The sequence below is a fragment of the Phoenix dactylifera genome, chromosome 4 (genome assembly GCF_051530095.1).
Source record: "Phoenix dactylifera cultivar Ajwa chromosome 4, Ajwa_hap1_PhDact_Kaust_v1.1, whole genome shotgun sequence".
Lineage (NCBI taxonomy): Eukaryota > Viridiplantae > Streptophyta > Magnoliopsida > Arecales > Arecaceae > Phoenix > Phoenix dactylifera.
The window spans coordinates 1788606-1808486 of NC_143193.1; the positions used below are offsets into that span (position 1 = coordinate 1788606).

Consider the following 19881-nt stretch of genomic DNA (forward strand, 5'->3'; position numbering starts at 1 on the left):
ACAACTTTTGTTAAATCACCATGTTAAAAATGCATTTTGAGCATCAAGTTGTTTGATTTCCTGACCATTGGAGATAGCCAAAAAACCATTTGAATTGTTGGTGGTTTGAGCACTAGACTAAATGTCTTAAAGTAATCAATACTGTTCACTTGTTCAAAGACTTGTTCTACAAATCTAGTTTTATAGCAAGCCACACTCCTATCAGAGTTCCTCTTAAGCTTATTTATCCACCTAGACTCAACAAGGTTCATGATAGGATAACATGGAATCCAAAAGCAGCAAAACACTCCTACAAACAATTTGGATGACTATTACACGGTTGAAAGGTATGTAACAAACCTAGGGAAAAATTTGGATGTTTTCATTAGTTATTGAAGTGATAACTATTGCGCGGTTGAAAGGTATGTAACAAACAAACAAAAAAACAGGCCAGGAAAAACAGATTTTATTGATCAAGGCAATAAATTTTTTTGCTTAAGAAATCCTTATCATTAAATGGCAGTCATGACTAGACAAAAGCATTACGTCTTTGTTTGGCCATTTACATTAGTTTTTAATCTGGAAACTTAAGCACTGTTGAATGGTGTGAGGAGATCAAGCTGAGAAAAAAAGAACTCCTTGTTTAAAGGAATAGACAAAAGCATTAAGAATTTTTGTTTGGACAATTGCATTAGTAATTGATGTGATAACTTTTGAACAGTTAAAAAAATATGAGGAGAAAAGCTGAGAAAAACAGAGTTCTGTTGATGAAGGGAATTAAAATTTTGCTAAGAAATCTTGATCATTATGCAGTAGCTTGGTCAGTTTGGAAAGAGTGCAACAACAGAATTTTCATTCAAAAATCTTCGGACCTCAAGAGAGTTTTGAAGAATGCTCTTCTCCTATTCTACTCATGGACATCTGATCCCCCCCAATCTTTTTGTCTTCTTTTGTAACTATTTTGTTTCATTTGCTAATGAAGTGGGTTGAACACTTGAACTCCCCTCCTGCTTCCACCCCCCCCCCCCCCCCCCCCCCCCACAAAAAAAAAAAAAAAAAAAAAAATCCTGATCATTATTTAACTGTCATGACAATAAAAAAGCATAGTCCCTATTTGGATATTTGTATCAATTATCAAATGATGACTTGTGAATTGTTGGAAACTTTGGGAGAAAAAAAGATGGGAAAAATGGAATTTCCCTTCACGAAGGGAATAACTGACATGACTCGATGAAAGCATTAGTCCTTGTTCAGCAGTAGTATTTATTATCAAAAGGAAAGATGTGAGGAAAAAAATTGGAGAAAATGTGAGGGAAAAAAGGTAGGGAAAACTGAATTTCGTTGACAAAGGTAATCAAATTTTTGCTCAAGTAATCCATGTTAAGGGTTGAGATCAGACGAAAGCATTAAGTGTGAGAGAAAAATCTGGGAACAAAACAGAATTTTGTTGGTGAAGGGACTAAAGCTTTTATTTGAGAAAATTAATCATTAAATAACAGTTACATGATTAGACAAAAGCGATAACTCCTTGTTTGGACATTTGCATAGAACATCAATGTGATAACTTATGCATGATGGAAGAGTGTGAAGTAAAAAAGCTGTAAAAAAAAGAAGTTCAATGATGAAAGGGATAAATTTTTTACTTCAAACATCCTGATCATCAAATAAGGGTCATGGCTAAATAAAATCTTTCATTTCCCATATGGATGTTTGCATTAGTTATCAATGCGATAACCCGAAGCTGTGGGAAAATGGGAGTAAAAGAGCTGGGGCAAAACAGAATTTTCTTGGTGAGGGAATGAAAGACATCTTGATCAATTAAACAACAGTAACGGCCGGCAACGGCATTAAGTTCCTGTTTGGATTAGTTATCTTTTTCGAGAGAAAGGGAGGGAGATCCACCCACACTATAATTATCTAGGTTCCCATACTTAGGATGCTCCATCCAAACTTCAAATCCAGAATCTCTTGTTGCCAAGCAGAGGGAATTTACCACCAGGACAATTGCTATGGTTCATGTTCTTGGATTAGTTATTGGTGTGATAACTTGTGCAAAATGGTAGAGTCTGAGGAAAAAAGGCTGGGAAAAAACATAATTCATTATTTAGGGAATAAAGTTTTTGCTTAAGAAATCTTGATCATCAAACAAGGGTCATGATCAGACAAAAGCTTTAAGTACTCATTCAGATGTTTGAATTATTTATCGGTATATCATCTTGCATGCGATCAAGAAGTGAAGAAAAAAGATTGGGAAAAACAGAATTTTGTTGATGAATGAAACCATTTCCACTTCACAACCCAAGTTTGAGTGTGTGTGTGTGTGTGTGTGTAAACTACCTTCAAAGTTGCATGCATTCTCCTGAAACCTCAAGGAGTGGGGTTGGCGGTTTCTCTTGATCCCTTGGATTGTTCCATTTCCACCACTTCTTCTCTTCCTTTTCTCGGGCAGATTTTTTTATCAATAGGTAAGCTATTCGGCCATCCAAACAGGGCTCTAAAATATGGTTTCCATGTGAAGAAGATGCTGAATTTTTTTGATATTTCTGAAAAAAATGACTGTTTTTAATCAGAGATTCAATGTCGGCGGAACTTTTCCTTTAAGCGAGCATTTTCTCATTGAGCATGCAAGTCGTATATAGTCTTGGAAATGTTTTTTCTTTTGGATGTAAAGAATTGAAAGCTGTATGCTGCCCACCTAAATACCATTGTTCACCTTATGAGCTGCTGAGTGTGAGTCCAAATGGGTATTACTATTGCATTCCCCCAAAAAAAGCACATACCCAGAATGAGCAAGAATCAGAAACAGAAATTCTTTAACAAGCTGAAAATCTAACAAAACTGGTCACTCAGGTGGTGTATTGTTTTCTCATGAAGCAAAGGCAATGGTGAAAAGCAGCTTTCTGACTTCAGAAGCGATCTTTCTGAGTCACCACAGCACTGCAATACAAGAATAGATGATTCATTTGGGCCTTTAATACAAGAATGCATTATGTTACCAACTGGATTTTGAGGGAAAGAGAGTAGCAAGAATAAGCCTAACTAAGATTTAATAGATAACTATCTAAACAAGGATACACTAGGCTAACCAGATACAATATTATAAAGGATCATAAAAACAGTGTCTAGTTTAGAGATTCTTTTCTTCCTTCACCAAGAAGTATCTGGTTTTTGCAGGTCTTCTGGGGAGATTTCCTCTAATCTCTGAATACTCTGGCATCTCTTTCAAGCCAAATGCACCAAGTAATTGACTAATTGATAATGATAACATCCCAACTAGCTCTCCCTCCATTCTGTCAAAAAATCTAGTGTCTTGGCAGGGAAAGAATGAATACCAACCCAATGCTGCAGCTTAAGCCAAATAGTATGATAATGAAATCATTATGAAAGAAATAGATATTCTGTCAACTCCTCGTGATACAGACATACTACACGCATGGTACAATGGTTCCAGTTTCTCATTATCAGATTCTCAGCAGTCAGGATTTTGTTGAGGCCGATATGTTAACAACCAGATTATGAGAGCATTTTTCTGCTAGTCTAAACTCTAGGAATATAATCCCTCCAAAGGTATTGCTCATAAACAAGGGCACAAAAATTCTTGAACCTTGTAAATTTTTGTTCTCATTCAGCTTTGGTGTATTGGGACTCAGAAATATTTGATAGGGTAGTATCACGATGGGTTCAAAATGTGTATCTGGGAATAAAAACTTTATCTCCTTTTTTTTTTTCTGTGTATCATGTAATCAGGAATGCTTATACGGGTTCGACTGAACTCAAATCTTGATCCCCAGTTACAGGTCTTATATTTTATTCCACCAATGCTTGGATATTGAACAAAGCTTTTCAATCCCATATAACATAATTTATTCAATGGCTCACCTATTCTAAAAAGAAGAAGAAAAAAATCCCACAGGCTTATCGGTGTTTACTATTCTTTTAAAAGTGATCATTGTTCATCCTCTACTTCAAAGACATTCTAGTATTCGAGTACCTGAAACACCTTAAATGAATGGCCTTCTACTTGTCAGCTTGGTAAAGGCGGTACCTGTTAATACTCACACAGACAACTCAAGATCTACAATGCAATAACTTGCAGGTGTTGCCAATAAAAACATCAGGTGAAATAGATGAGGTCAAAGTAACCCAAACTGGAGTGGAACGAAGGGGAGCATGTTCTTCGCATCCTTCCCTGTAAAGAGTCCAGCGTTATTGCAGCAGCAAATCTAAAAGGCTTCTAAAGCAAACTTACTGCAGCATGACCATAATTTGGATGGACAAAGCAACATCCTAAGTCGCAAAAAAGGATGCGAAATTCAATTGTCCAACAAGTAATTCATAACATACCTTGTATCTCCAGTCATACAGCTCAAAGTAGTTGCTAAAATACAACATGATTGCAGAACAACTCCCGTAATGTAAGCCAAATGAAACACTGAAAATTTAACGAAATAAATATGACGTCGCAATTAATTACGACCTTAGAAAGATTTGTCGCTTCACTTTGTTTAGAAGACGAGCAACAAGGAACCTACCAAAATTGTAGTTTCAGAAGGAAATTATTTGGTAACAGGTATGGAAAAGGGTCCAACAGTCATTGCCAGTAGGATGTGCCTACAAGTCAAGGAGAAGCCTGCGAGGGTCTTCAACCACATCTTTAATACGCCGCAGGAATAGAACAGCCTCTCTTCCATCAATCAATCTATGATCGTAAGTCAGCGCAATGTACATGATTGGCCTTGGAACAATGTTGCCGTCAACCACCATTGGACGAGACACAATAGAGTGCATACCTAAGATGGCAGACTGCACAAAATATGTAGGCACATCAGGGTACAATACAAATAATACATGGTAACAGAGACCTTTTGAAGCAGTTCAGGGGCATTACTTGTGGGGGGTTGATGATGGGCGTGCTCAGAAGGCTTCCGTAGACACCACCATTAGATATTGTAAATGTACCTCCAGCCATCTCATCAATTGATATTGTCCCATTATTTGCCTTCTTTGCAAGGTTATTAATCTCTTTCTCTATTCCCGCAAAATTCATCTCATCAGCATTCCGGACAACTGGAACCACAAGGCCCTGAGAAAATTAAGAAATTAAATGTTCATCCGGCCACTTATTCTATCAGCCATACAACTAAGAAATCAACAAATTAAAACCAAACAATCAGGATCATATCTTCATGTCAAAATGAAAAGGTCAAAACATAAAGTGCTCATACGGCCTCCAAGAGACATGATACTCCCAAACCTTAGGTGTGCCAACAGCAATACTGATATCAATGTAGTCCCTGTATATGATATCATCCCCATCAATTACTGCATTAATGATTGGCTGGTTTTGAAGCCCAGAAACAGCAGCCTGACAACATGAAGAATTAATGTAAATGAATAGATCAATGAAATATTATTTGCAGTATTCACTACACATTACATACTTTAACGAAGCCTGACATCAGCCCCAACTTCACACCATGCTTTTCGAGAAAGGCATCTTTATAGTCTGAGCGAAGCTTCATTAGATTTGTCCTATGATATAAAAATCATGATGGTGACAAACCAGAACATGTATATATAGCAGAAAGACTGCTTTGCAGTAGATTTTTCAACAAATAAATTAAAAAAGACAAATTAATCTAAAGTGTCTTGTATCTTTAGAGGGTGAGCTTCGGCGCAATGGCAAGGTTGCTCTATTATGACCTGGAGGTCATGGGTTCGAAGCATGGCACTAGCCTTTTTATATGTAGGGGTAAGGCGACGTATATCTGACCCTCCCCATATCTCACAATGGCAGAAACCTCGTGCATTGGGCCACCCCTTTTTTTTGTCTTGTTTCTTTACATAAATTATCATACCAGTTCACTGTAAATTCTAGCACAGCATAAATTAAACTAAGAAAAGGAATACATGTGCCATGCCAGCAGTGACAAACATAAACACAAGGGCCACAAGAAAGTGGTGACAGAGATACCTACATATCAACTTCATTGAATGTAGTTAGCATAGCAAATGTGTTCTGAGAATCCTTCAAACGCACGGCAACTCTTTTCCTTAGTCTCGGCATGGGAACCTGAAATATAAAAGACAAAAGCAATACCAGGAAACCTCTCTATCAAGTCCTCCTTATGTATCAAGTGCAGCATGCTTTACTAATAACACACTTCTAGCAATAAAAGACAGCTGTGTGAGACTTACTCTTCTTTCCCTTTCCTTGGGAGGAAGCTGAGGTTCTGAAGCTGAAGTTTTAGGGTATGAAGGAGAAGATGCTTTTGGCTTTTCTTTGATTGGAGCTTCTGCTTTTAGCGTTTCTTTCTCCATCTTCTTCTCTTTTGCAGGAGGAGATGGCTGTGGGGCATCTTTACCTGCTTTCTCCTCTGATGGAGCAACATGTGTGTCACTGGAAGCAGATTTTGATATAACAGCAACCTTGGTTCCTGGTGTCACAGTAGCACCTTCCTCGGCTACAAACTGTCAACAATATAATACAGACATCAAATTTGTGTGAGTCAGAAGCTTGAATGTATAAGAGGAAGCAAGGTAAATGATATATAAGAAAAATTAATTATTGGCAGCATATTATAGCATGACGCCTAACCTTTTGGATTATCCCAGCTTCAGGACTAGCAACATCAATGGTCACCTGAAATAAGTGACTACCCTTTTATATTGAATGTAACATAAATTAGATATAACTTGTGAATAAAGCAATATTACCTTATCAGTCTCAACTTGCGCGATTGGCTCATCAACTTCAACCCTGTCACCAGGCTCTGTTTCCCAATTATCATGTCCAGAAGAGGCACAAGTTAGCATGAATGCTTATGAAGACAAGCACATTCATCCATGATCCACACATACAGCCAGAATTTATCCCAATAAATGTGGGCAGGAGCTGTAGATCACACGATCCAAATATACATGAACACATCATCTGTGATCTGGCTTCTAGGTTTAATGCCAATGATGTGTCAAGCTGTGGAGGCAGCATGTTTGGGCCCAATGATGCATTCTGTTTGAGAGCATGCATGTCTCTGTGTGTGTATGTGTTTGTGTGTGTGTGTGTGTGTGTGAGAGAGAGAGAGAGAGAGAGAGAGAGAGAGAGAGAGAGAGACAGAGAGAGAGAGAGAGAGAAGAGAAGAGAGAGATGAAAATTACATACTCTTTAAGAAGGTTGCTAAAGTTCCATCAGTTATAGATTCACCCATGAAAGGAACAACAGCATCGACTAGGTCGCCTTCAATCAGGAAAATATGGCAAAAATTTACAAGTTAATACTCTAGAACTGTAAGATATGCCGAGAAAGGTGGAAGTAGCTGTAGACGCTTACCACTGTCAGCAGCCAATGACCTACTCCATATTTGGTAAGGAGAGGCTTTTGGGAGGAACTCGATAAGATCCCTGCAAGTTTCATGCAAATTTTATTTGTGAGAAAACCCTTGGAGCAACATTCTCCAAGAAAAACAGTTTTATGTGAGTAGACTATAGTCTCCTGACTAAAGAATAACATTACAAAAGTGAAGATAACAATGAAAATTAAAATAATTGTGATGGTTGATTACTTCTACAATAAGTCAACTAGTAAATTGAAAGGAAAAATGAAGTTTCCATTCTATTGCTAACCTTCTAGGTTTCGAGCAGACCACACCACCTGAAATGAAACATGATGTAAGATTCTCAGTTTTTAACATTATCAACAAAATATGCTTAAGATAATAAATAAACAAGATCACCTGGAAATATATGATGGCTAAAGTGTCTGACATGCCTGTAACTTCTCAAGAGAAATAATGTCTGCACAGATATGACAAAACTGGTGAGCGCTTCGCAGGACAGAGGAAAAATTAGTCGATCGACTTAATATATAAAATCAAAACAAGGAAAAATCTACTTGAGGCAAAATAAAGATTAGATTTAATACTAAAATCAGAATATGACTGGAATCCAACCCAAACAATATGAAGAATGAAACAGAAAATGGTGACTGATCTGGCCAAGAGCCAAGGTCACGGGACTGTTGGTCCAATCACTGGGTCAGTTAGTCGAACTGAATTATGCCTAAAAAATATTATAAAATAAAAATATTAAAATGATTAGATATAATATAAAAATATGTATTAACTATTTATATTTTTTTCTAATTTTTCAAGAAACTATTTATAATTTTCTACATTATATACTACTCTATAAAATGCATTGAACTACATTCTACACAATTCTTTTGTTAGAACATAAATAGGAAAAATTGTGATTCATTTAATTTTTAAAAAATGTAAAAAAAGTTGTAAATAACCTAGGGAAATGTATAAAATTTATTGATATTTTATTTTTAAATAGTAAAGTTTTGAAGTATCCAATGCATAAAATTGATGCATTTTCTTTAAATTTTGCATCAAAGAGAAAAATAATTGTTTATTTTTCTTCTTTATTGGAAAGGATTGATTATCAAAAAAGTGAGTACATGACATTTTTGGAATAAGATTGATATAGTTTATATCACTTGATAATTTATCAAGAATCAAAGGCTGTCCTAGTGGTTGAGCGTTTGGCCAAGAAACCTGGGTCATGTGTTCCATCCTGACTCAATATGCCTTCTTCCAAAAATTGTTTGACCAGATCACCCACCGTCCACTCGCCCGGTTCACCTGCTTTCTGATAAAACCAGCCGGGCCACTGGTTTCTCAGGCGGTTCAACCGCATATCCGGTCCTGTATGAAAACAGGATTGGCTGGGGGCTTGGTTCACCGATTTTTTGGTCAGACTGGCCAATGGTGGGGTTTCTATAACCATGATATGGAACATAAGGAAAGATCAAATAGAGCACCATATCAGCAAGCAAATGTAGAACATGAATGAGGGAGAGAACTTGAGGAAATGCAAATGATGAAAATTATTCAAAATATATAAGAGGATGAACTTCAAATGAAAGGCAAAAGTTTTGGAAAATGGGAGCCTTTGCAATAGATTTTGGAAGGTTATTAATTAACATTAAGGATTGAGTACAACTCAATCCATGAAGATCTTTCCTAGGAATTTGGAAGGTTCAGAGGACCAAACAGGTGGAGGTTTTTGTCAGCTTGCAAATAAGTTGAAATATGATTTCAATTATTTCTTCAAAATAATTCTTCTAATATAACACCACAAAGTGAAATAAGACCAGCTGGAATAAAAATAAGGAAAAAACAATGGTGAAGAATCTACATTGTGCTATGGTAGCACCATGGTCTGTTATAAAATTACTACTGCAATAACAATAATTTGCCTAACTAACAATAGTAACAAAACCAATTTTGCTACTACAACAATACTGACTTCATCATCCTAAGAAACAAAAAATGATTTGTTTTTGGCACACATAATTCTTATTCGAAAAAGACAAAAGCTTGGTTTTCTAATGATTTTACATATACTTTATTTTTTCTATTATCCACATCTTCCTTACTTTCGGTCACATGTGATAGTTATATATTTCTTTTGGAAAGTTTTGGTTATGTTATGACTTTCTTGGTGCAACCTCATTCTTTAACGTTACGAAGAAAATATACTTATGATTTACAGCAACAATTACACATGTTAAAGACAAAACAACCTTTGAAATCAATTCATTAATGCACAAAACTGCTAACAGATACAAACAAAATGAAAATCCCTAATCTTCAACACCAGAGCCTCTAGCGTTTTGTTCTAATCAAAAACTGCACACAGATAAAGCAAGATTTTTCAACACCTTGGTAGGATTCATGTAGCCAACCTCAACTAGTTAGGGATTAAGGCTCAGTTGAGTTGAGTTGTAGACAAGGCAACTGCCTTAAGATTCGGCATAGTTCTAGTTAAATGTCTAACCATTCAAATGTTCCATAAATGTGAAAAAGCTGGAAATTTCCTTATTCTTTGAAGAGTTATCTTATCTAGCACATTATCAAGATTTCTTGTTTTAAGCCATTATCGTTCATCCCTTCCCTTGCAAGCCATTCCAGTGGCATGTTTGCTGCTCATAATATCGGGGCAATATGAAATTTGTGCAAGAAGATTAGTATGCCCAACATACAGAGAAATCAATTGAAGGAAACACCACTCTTGATTTGGGAGGCGAGCCTGTTTTCAGACTGCACAGCCAGTTCCTTTGCATTAGTTAAAGGCATGTTTGGTTCTAAGTCTTCAAAAATGAAGGAGGCCAGTTTCCCCAAGTGACTTCGGAAAAACCCTTCTCCCCAAATACAAGGAAGAGAAAAGGTTAAAACCACTTCAGGACTTTTCAAAAAGTCAAGACATAACTGTCGAACTGTGGTCCTCACATCCACTGAACCAAACACACACAAGTTGCTCACTTCCACCTAACACACTTCGGACCTGCCACCGACGATTCCCATAGTCAGTAAACAATGTTTTTGAGTTTCCACTAGCACCATATTGTACATATGCTTCTGGGTTTCCACTAGCACCATATTGTACATACCTCAATGAGTAAGCCATGCTTTTTGCTAAGTTTCCTTACTGTAAAATTTATAAGTTTGATATAACTCCTTTTGTATAATAGCATCATGCAAGTCTATGAATTGAGACAATCAAATTCTGAATTCCTCAAAAAAGAAAAAAGAGATTCATTCTGAAACAATCAACATTCAATGGATGAGGTGAATATGGTTTTACCCACTTGTGTTCCTAGGAAACTTCTGCTGCCTAGAAAAGTACTACCTAATGCCTATAATTGTTATGATTACTTAGTTACTGCATTGAGTACCAATGCTTTAAATATTAAGTTTTGTAAATATTAAGGTAAATCTTTATACTTAACATATGCTTTACATTTTATGTGCACAAAGTAAATATGCTCAAATACAACAAGTAGATTACGCAAATTTCAAGGGAACTTTATGTTTGTACACTTACATACAAGAAATTTGGTATACATGTTTATACATGAGAAGGTAAAAATTCAAGTAATGGGTAACTAAATATTTATTATAAGTAATTTAGCATATTAATACAGCATATTCATATGTCACACAACTAAACAGAAAAACATGTAAATTTAATAATACAAACTAAACAAAGAGTAGATGAAATTAATGTATTAAGGAGTCAAGTAATGGAAGCTGTAAGGTAAACTAATTGATCGCAAAGGGCATGTAGTAAATCAATAAGTTAATATATCAAGTATCACCCATGTGTTTTGACATTTAATATTTAACTTGCAAGTTAATATAGGCTAAGAGTGTTAGATGTTCAATTCTATGTTAGCTCATAACTCCTTCAAACCCTCTCATTTGGTGCAAGGGAACCAACAATTGTCACACTCGTCATCTGCTTGTCACAAATATTTTCTCTCTTCCCTTCTCCCTTCTTTTCTTCTTTCATTTTGTTTTGTCCCTTCAGCTACCTAGTATTCTTTCCCCCTTAATTTTCCAATTGAGAATCTTGTCTTGCTGTCTAATTATTTCTTTTTCCAATCACCATTTCTTTTGCTTCCCTTATTCTCCGTCATTTCCTCTTCATCCACTCACCTACTTTTTTCCCTCTTTCCTTTCCAACACAGTTCTTCTTCTCTTCTTCCAGAATTTCTTGTTCAAGAATCCCCAAGAATCTTCGTTATTTGTTGATCATTTGCTTACACCAACAAAACAATTTGTTTAGAAGAGCTTTTGCTTCCGTTCCTTGCTCCAGTTGGTTAGATTCATTGGCCTTGGAACACAGCTCAATCAGTTTTCTCAACAGCACACACCAACTTAACATCCAATTAACTAACTCTAGACACTTCAGCATTTCTTCCAGCAATAAGCTAAACCAATCCATAATTGACTTCCTAAGATTATTGCTAGGTAGCTCACATCGATGCTAAACATAGCATTGCTTTAAGTATAGAACCCGGAGATCCAAACTGGCATGTCAACACTCGAAATATTTCCGCTGCATCGCACTGATATCGTAATCCAACCTAATAGAATCAATTTTTTATACTATCATTCGCCCATGAAGCTGTAATAATTCCAATTTTCCAGTGGAATATCATCTAAAGCAAAACTTGAATGCAATAAACAATAAACGTATTTTTTGATCCACACTTGAGGTCTAATTTCACCAACAAAATCGCAACCCAAATCAGGCCAGATTAAACTAACTTCTCAGCACCACAATTACCTCCCCCTAAGCCTTCTCACTCGAACCTCCCACCAGAACGATTCAAACCAAAAATAAAGGTATGAAATTCCTCCACATCCAAAAGAAAACATGCTGTAGAGCATATCAAAACAGAGCAAACTATTATGTATACCACAAGATCTTCAACCCAAAAAACAATGGAAGAGATCCAAATCATTCAGGCCAGAGAACCAAAAAGGAAGTAAATTTCTTCGTTTATTTGAATAGATTGGAAGGAAAAGCTTACGGCCGCGGGTCGGCGGACCAGGCGAGCGAGATTCGTAGCCATTCCCCGCGATCCTCTCCACCGAAGCTTGGATGAAAGGCGAAACTCTTTTTCCCTCTTATAGACACAGCTCGGAGACGAGGGTTTTCGTTTTACGGTGCCGTCTCGGCGCTTCTTTTGTTTCTTTTCCCCGTTTTTTTTTTTTTAATTTTTTATGCATACGTACTTTCTAAATATTAAAACTTACATAAATATTCTTTCAAATAGATATTCACACACACACACACACACACACACACAATATACATATATATTTACTTATATATATATATTTATTTACATATACATATATATTTACATATATATATATATAATATTTATTTTGCATGTGTGTGTATATATATATAATGCCGTAAAAAAATATCAGTATAAAATTAAAAATAATTAAAATATTTTTAATAGGTAGACATATAAAAAGAAATTTTATAAGGATATACATGCAAATAACAACTTTGCAAGAGTATTTATGCAAAATTACATATTTAAGAAGATTTACATGCAAAAAATTCTAACTTTATTTTGTTCTATTTTAAATTATTTAACACTCGGATTTGTCTAGTATATGTTCCCTAATATTTTCTATAAAAATATTACTTAAGAAAAAGATTGATTCGTTAACAAAAAGAGTTTTGGAATTTTTTTACTAATCATGAGATTATTCTATTTTATTGTTCTCCATTTATAATAACCACTATATCTTATTTTATTAAAATATAGCTCGTAATATTTCTTGTTATAGATGTATATATAAAAGCATGTATTAGAATATAGAAAAGGATTACGATCTCTTGAAGGCACATGATAGATTGCAATGATTAAGCTTTTTTGCTACTACTATACACATGGGTGGAAGAACAACATCAATCATCTCCAAGCAAAATCATTGAAGGACTTTAAAACTCTTTAAATTTATAAACAACCTCCACGGCTATGTGGTAGAAGGCCGCCCTTTATGTTGTGTACCTTAAGCTATTTTTCTTTGGAGCTTTAATTTTCTAGTAGAAGAAAAGTTCTAGTATATGGGGCCTATCTTGTCACAGTAATATTAAATCGGCTACTAGCTTGCACACGAGAAATTTTCTAGCTCTAAAAAATAATCATTCCAAATCTCATACACTAAAAGATAAATGTTGCAATTTTTTTATAATATTTTTCTTTAAATAATTCATAAAGCTAAAAGCATGATCTGACCATCTTCATGTAAAACAAGGATACAATAAAGGGCTATCTATGGTAGAGAAGAGAGTTGAAGAATGGTTTTAATTTCGAACTAAAAAGTAAAAGAGAGGGTCCAGCAGCATGGGAGGGAGTTTTCTATGCGAGACGAGTGCTAAGGGTAGACTATATTATACTCGAGGGGAACTCCACCATGGCAATCGAGGGGATCCAAGGGATCGGGAGTGCCGATGGAGGAATGCGATTATTCCACGATATTTGTCGTCTGCTAGGCGAATGTATCTCCTATTGGGCCTCTCATACTTATAGAGAGGCCAACAGTGCAGCGGATTGGGTGGCCACCTATGTGGCTTATCATTTAGGCGATTTTATTTGGGTGGACTAGGCTTCTATCCCGCCTCCTTTGCAGTCTATTTTGCTCTCACCTTTTTAGGCAAGTCTCACACCCATTATGTATGAACTACCGATCCAAAAAAAACAAAAGAGAAAGCTTGATTGGTCCACAAATATCGGCATGAACAAATTAAAGTGGCTCATTTGCTCTTGAAGTAGTTTCTCTTAGAAAGCTTTTTTGGAATTGTTTGCCAACAAGACATTCTTTACATAGTTGTTCCGGTTGGTCAATAGACGGCAAGCCCTTTAACATCCCTTCTTGATCCAACAACTTCAAGACTCCAAAATTCACATGCCCCAGCCTCAAATGCCAAAATCAAGAAGAATTTTTTCCACAAGTCTTGAGACATTTAGCAACATCAGTTTGGATATCAAGCAAAACTATTTTTTTCTTTGTCATGGGCACCTTAACAATCACATTCTTCCTATTATCTTGGAGTAAGAGACTACGATTTTTCATATGAAACTCGTAGTTCTTCTCCAAAAATTGTTCCAAACTTAAATTATTACTATTCATACTTGGAATATAATAAACATTACTCATAAGTTGATGGCCACCATTTTTCATACGAATTAAAATTGTACCTTTGCCTTCAATTGGAACTTTAGAGTTATCTCCAAAAGTGACAAATCCGGTCATGATTCGTCAATCTCCACAAACTTTCTTTTATCTCCATACATGTGATTGCTTAAGACATTATCAAGATACCACAAATCTTTCTTACTTCTTTCTTCTCCTTTATAGGCTAGCAACAAAGTGGCCTCTGCTTCCTCATTCTATACATAATTAGCCTTTTCTTTAACATTGCTAGAAGAACTCCAACACTCCCCAGAATAATGCCCATTCTTTTGGCAATTGTAACACCGAACTTTGGACTTATCATTTTTGCCTTGTGTAGTTTTATTTACCACATCTTTCTGAGGAATGCCCCCTTTCTTTATTGTTAGAGTTTTGATTGCCTTGTCTGCCTCTTCCTCTTTCTCGACCTTCTCCACGTCCACGTCCTCTTCCTTGCTAACTTTTCTCATGCTCCCCTTCCTTCTCCTTCATCGAGGGCTTGGTGGTTAGAACTTGCTCGACCGGCTCCTCCTTCCTCTTATTGGCTCTCTCTTCATGGGCTTATAATGAATCCATAAGTTGATCAACCATCACAGTCTCCAAATGTTTGGACTCCTCGATGGTTACAACAATGTAATCGAACTTTAAACACAACGAGCAAAGAATTTTTTCAATAACCCAGACATCCTCTAATCTTTCTCCATACCTCTTCATTTGTTTCACTATGGCCAACATCCTCGAAAAAAAATCTGCAATGGACTTGAATTCTTACATTCGTATACATTCGAAATCTCCTATAACATTTGAAGGCACAATTTCTTCACTTTATCAACTTCTTGGTAAGAGTTTTATAAGATCTCTCATGCTTGCTTGGCGATGGTCGCATTAGCCATTCTCTCAATATGGTTTCATCCAACATTGACGGATGAGAGTGAGAGCTTGTTGATCCTTCTTCCACATTCTCTGCAAAGCCTTTCTTTGAGTAGGACTCATTGTAGCATCTTCACGAGGCTCCTCATAGCCTCTATCCACAATCTTCCACAAGTTTTGTGATCTAAGCAAAACCTTTATACTAATGCACCAATTTTCATTCTACTCACACAAAGATAGGAAAGTTGTTTGTCTAGTGAAAGTGTCTTTCCTAACATAGATTATTTCTGAAATTATGCGAGTTGTTGATTCTATATCAAAGAAATTTCCTCTCTCCCTCTTGACTCCTTTCCAGCATAAATAATAAGCGAACGAACTAGGTTTTGACAATTCAATCATCTGCCAACTTCCATGTTTGACCGCAAAATTTTGTAAGTTGCACCAACTAACTTTTTTTGTATGGCAAGAAAATTGTTCATGTGCTTATAACTAGAGCCTCGGTAGCATTACTTGAAATATAACATAAAATACTGAAAGTCATTGTACCTAGCATCTACCGACCTCATGATCGGCTCCTATCCCCCTTTTGTGGAGTCCTTACTTAATCTTTGGTGTGGAGCTCATCCACAAGTTAAAAACGTTCATACCGTAACAACACGCCCCACAAGTTATACGGAGAAGAGAGACATGCACGCTATGAGAGGAGGAAGCAAACGTGTCGACTCTATTTATCACATAAAGCCTATTTAATCTCACCTTTTACAGGTAAGGAAAAACTAATCATGGACAACAAGATTGGCTGGATTACCGATCCATAATAACCATGGTTTTCCTCGTGCACTCTCTCCTGTTTGTTCCTGAATACTTATGATGCTTTTTTTAAGTGCATTGTGGATATCAAGCATGGACAACCAGATTAGTGGTCTATAACTTGGTAACTTGAATTCTATACAGGGTAAGGATTTAATAATATTATAAATATACTTTTTCTTGGTGCATTGTACAGTCCATATTCGAGCAACTATTTCGATATAAATTCAGTACCCATGGATCCAGCTAAATTGTCAAATCTTTAATTGGAATCGTTTAAGCATGATTCCACAAATGAAAATATACTAATACTAATTGCTTGAATTCCATAATATAATAGAGATACATAAAGTTACGATTCCGCATAATGATTTTGCTTCCACATATATAAGTCCTTTTCAAGCTTTACAGCTTCCATCTTCCCTTCCTTCCAAGATTGCAATGTACGTTTATATTTCACTGCTACAATGCATGAACATTTTGCAAGGTAATTACTCTTCCATACCATAAGCAAATCAGATAATATAAGCAACTGTATCTTTTTGTTTTCAGTTTTGGTAACAAATCGCCCTATCTTCTCCTTTGATATAGAAGAGCGACGAGCGATACGTACGCATTCCCCATTGTTTCCATAAGTCACCGTCTCACACTTAGTATAAATCATGCCTCCTCCCAATGCCATGGAGACCAAGAGAAACGAGGAGGAAGGCATGGCGTCAACAGCGCTACCCAGCTTCACCATCCTCTCTCTCCTCCTACTCGCAGCCTCTTCATGCATATCCGCCGGAACCCACGAAGCCTTCCTCCAATGCTTCCTTAAGAAGACCAACAGTAGTAGCTCAGCCTCCTCTTCACTCATCCACACTCCTGACACCCCATCCTTCTACTCCATCCACAACGCCACCGTCCGAAATTCGAGGTTCGCATCAACTTCCGGCGCTACGAAGCCGACCTTCGTCGTGACCCCGAAAACTGGCTCCGATGTCCAAGCTGCAGTCACCTGTGGCAAGGCCACCGGCCTTCACTTGAGGGTCCGGAGCGGCGGCCACGATTACGAGGCCCGGTCGTCTTACTCCAACGGCGACCCTTTCGTCATCGTCGACCTCGCCAACTTACGCTCCATCACGGTCGACGCGGCCGAAGGGACTGCATGGGTCGGCGCCGGCGCAACGGTCGGTGAGCTGTACTACAACATCAACGCCCAAACCAAGAAGGACACCGTCGCGTTCCCGGCGAGCCTCTGCGCGAGCGTCGGCGTCGGTGGGATAATTGGCGGCGGTGGGCTGAGCGCTATGAGCAGAAAGTTCGGTGCCGCGGCCGACAACGTCGTCGATGCCTCGATCGTAGATGTCAACGGCAGAATCTTGGATAGAGAATTAATGGGTGAGGATCTCTTCTGGGCCATAAGAGGAGGGAGTTCTGCCAGCTTCGGCGTCGTGCTGGCTTACAAGATCCGGTTAGTCTCCGTACCCCCCACGGTCACGGTGTTCAGGGTTAACAGAACCTTAGAACAAGATTTAAGTAATCTGGTGGAGAAATGGCAGAAAGTTTCGCATGATTCCAGTGACGACCTCTTCCTCAGAATCCTTACAATCGCCGTCGGGGCAGGTGCGAACAGAACGATCCTTGCCACTTTCGAGGGCATGCTCCTCGGCGGGCGCGATGAGTTCCTCTCCGCGCTGCAGAATAGCTACCCCGAGCTCGGCGTCGAGGCGAACGACCTCATCGAGTTGAAGTGGATAGAATCTACTCTCTTCTTTGCGGGCTATCCTACCACGGACACGAGCCTCTTATTGGACAGGAGGCCGTATAGAAACAGAACCTTCAAGGCCAAGTCTGACTTTCCAAGGGAGCCTATATCTGCTGATGCGTGGGATAAGATCTGGAAGTACTTATTAGATGCAGTAGACGAGAGTCTTCAGATTATTATCTCTCCATGGGGAGGGAAGTTTGAAGAGATACCTGAGGATGCCATTCCTTTCCCTCACAGGAAGGGAAATTTTATCAACCTTCAGTACTTCTTGTTCTGGCCTGACAGTCCGGACGAGGTCAATCAGAAGCATTTGGATTTCATGAGAGGTTTCTACGACTTCATGGCTCCATATGTTTCGAGCAACCCGAGAGCTACCTATTTCAACGTCAAGGATTTGGATCTAGGTACCAATAAAATAGGAAATACAACCTACTCTGATGCTACTGTATGGGGCAAGAATTATTTCCGCGGCAACTTTGAAAGGCTGGCACGCGTGAAGGCTCTAGTTGATCCGGACAACTACTTTTGGAATGAGCAAAGCATCCCTCCTTTTTCGGCATAGATTAATGGAACTCTTGTTTTGCAAAAAATAAATGCATTAGATTTTCTTTAAATGTATTCGATTATTTGCTTCTACCACTGCCTGAGTTTGCAATGACATGAATAAAAATACGTTATGATGGAAGATTTGAATTATTCAATGTGATTTGAAATATGTTATGATGGAAGATTTGAATCTTCAACGAAGAAGGGTTTTATTAATAAAAAAAGATAAATATTGTTGATTCTTAGACTAATCATGATATGACTACATTATTCTCTGTGATAGATTTTTCTATTGTTGGTTGTGCTAAGAAAAATTGCATTTTATGACCAGGATAAGTTGATTATTGATTAAACATGGTTTAATTTGTTAAGTATCCAAATAACAGGAACGGCATATTTAGCAGTGTATTTCAAGCGAAATATTAAATGAAACTCTTGTTTTGCAATTTATTTTATCATTAAAATGAACCCAAGGAAACTTTTTGTTTTTTTGGTTTTTGAAAAACAAAAACACATCATCATCATCATCATCATTATATTATATATATCTATATCTATATCTATTAAGTGGAAAGGAGAGAGAAAATTTGACCCATCTCCAAAATTCAGAAAATTAGAGAAAAATGTATAGAAAAATTGAGACATTTTTGGAAGTCATTTAAAAAAAAATTGTTAAATTGATCAATTTATGTTAAAATTGAATGGGAATTCATTTATGTTAAAATCATCATTAAGCACAAAAAAAAATTTATATTAAAATCGATCCATTTATGTAAAAATTGCTCGCACATTCTTTTATGTAAAAATTATATACGCACAAAGAAAAAATATTTTATGTTATTTTGTGATATTGTATGCACAAAAGAGTTCAACTTATAAAAAATAATTCACGTGCACACTCATAAAAAAAATTCACGTGCATGAACAAAGATTTGCATTCACGTAAAAAAAAAAGATTTTTAGTGGCACAAAATATTATCTAAATTAATTTATATTCAAATAAAAGCATACAAAAAGTTTCACTCAAAAAAAATTTATGCACAAATTTATTTAAAAAAATTTACATGCGCGAACAAAAATTTACATGCACACGCAAAGAAATGCATCCAAAGAAATTTAATCATACTAAAATTATATTTTTAGTGGTACAAAAAATACATGAACATAAAAAAAAAATTGCACGAATGCACAAAAACTCTCATAAGAAAATTCAATCATTCCACAATTAGATTTTAAGTGGAAAAAATATTAAATAAATTATAATACACAAGAAATCCATCCATAAAAAGATAATTGTCCATACGCACAAAGAAATTTAAAAAAGCCATTAACTAATTCCATGCATCTAGAAGAAAGAATTTTGACATATTT

The 19881-nt window shown here is 36.7% G+C and overlaps 1 protein-coding gene and 1 pseudogene across 3 annotated transcripts; one reads left to right on the top strand and one right to left on the bottom strand.

Moving 5' to 3' along the window:
• Positions 1-2775: 2775 nt before the first annotated feature.
• LOC103708092 (dihydrolipoyllysine-residue succinyltransferase component of 2-oxoglutarate dehydrogenase complex 2, mitochondrial-like) lies at positions 2776-12526 on the bottom strand. 3 transcript variants are annotated; one of them, XR_015976960.2, is made up of 15 exons: positions 12365-12526; positions 7713-7773; positions 7603-7630; positions 7310-7380; positions 7142-7216; positions 6697-6752; positions 6578-6622; positions 6178-6450; positions 5958-6052; positions 5421-5511; positions 5234-5344; positions 4868-5062; positions 4512-4782; positions 4324-4411; positions 2776-4168 (listed from the first exon to the last, which is right to left on the bottom strand). XR_015976960.2 is itself a non-coding variant. In XM_008792870.6 (13 exons), the coding sequence occupies exons 1-13, from the start codon at positions 12404-12406 to the stop codon at positions 4591-4593; spliced, it is 1335 nt and encodes a 444-aa protein (XP_008791092.1). In that variant the 5' UTR covers positions 12407-12526; the 3' UTR covers positions 4297-4590. The 3 variants fall into 3 exon arrangements, 1 of the variants encoding a protein (XP_008791092.1); XR_015976961.2 differs by lacking the exon at positions 2776-4168 and having other exon boundaries at positions 4297-4411; XM_008792870.6 differs by lacking the exon at positions 2776-4168 and having other exon boundaries at positions 4297-4782.
• Positions 12527-16891: 4365 nt separating this feature from the next.
• On the top strand, positions 16892-18634 carry LOC103708128 (tetrahydroberberine oxidase pseudogene; annotated as a pseudogene).
• The last annotated feature ends 1247 nt before the right edge of the window (positions 18635-19881 follow it).

Coding starts and splice junctions, on each gene's coding strand:
- LOC103708092 (XM_008792870.6), bottom strand. CDS start 12,406: ATGGCTACGAATCTCGCTCGCCTGGTCCGCCGACCCGCGGCC. Junction 7,381..7,602: donor GTCTGCTCGAAACCTAGAAG/GTTAGCAATAGA, acceptor TGAAACTTGCAG/GGATCTTATCGAGTTCCTCC. Junction 4,783..4,867: donor CCATCATCAACCCCCCACAA/GTAATGCCCCTG, acceptor TATTTTGTGCAG/TCTGCCATCTTAGGTATGCA.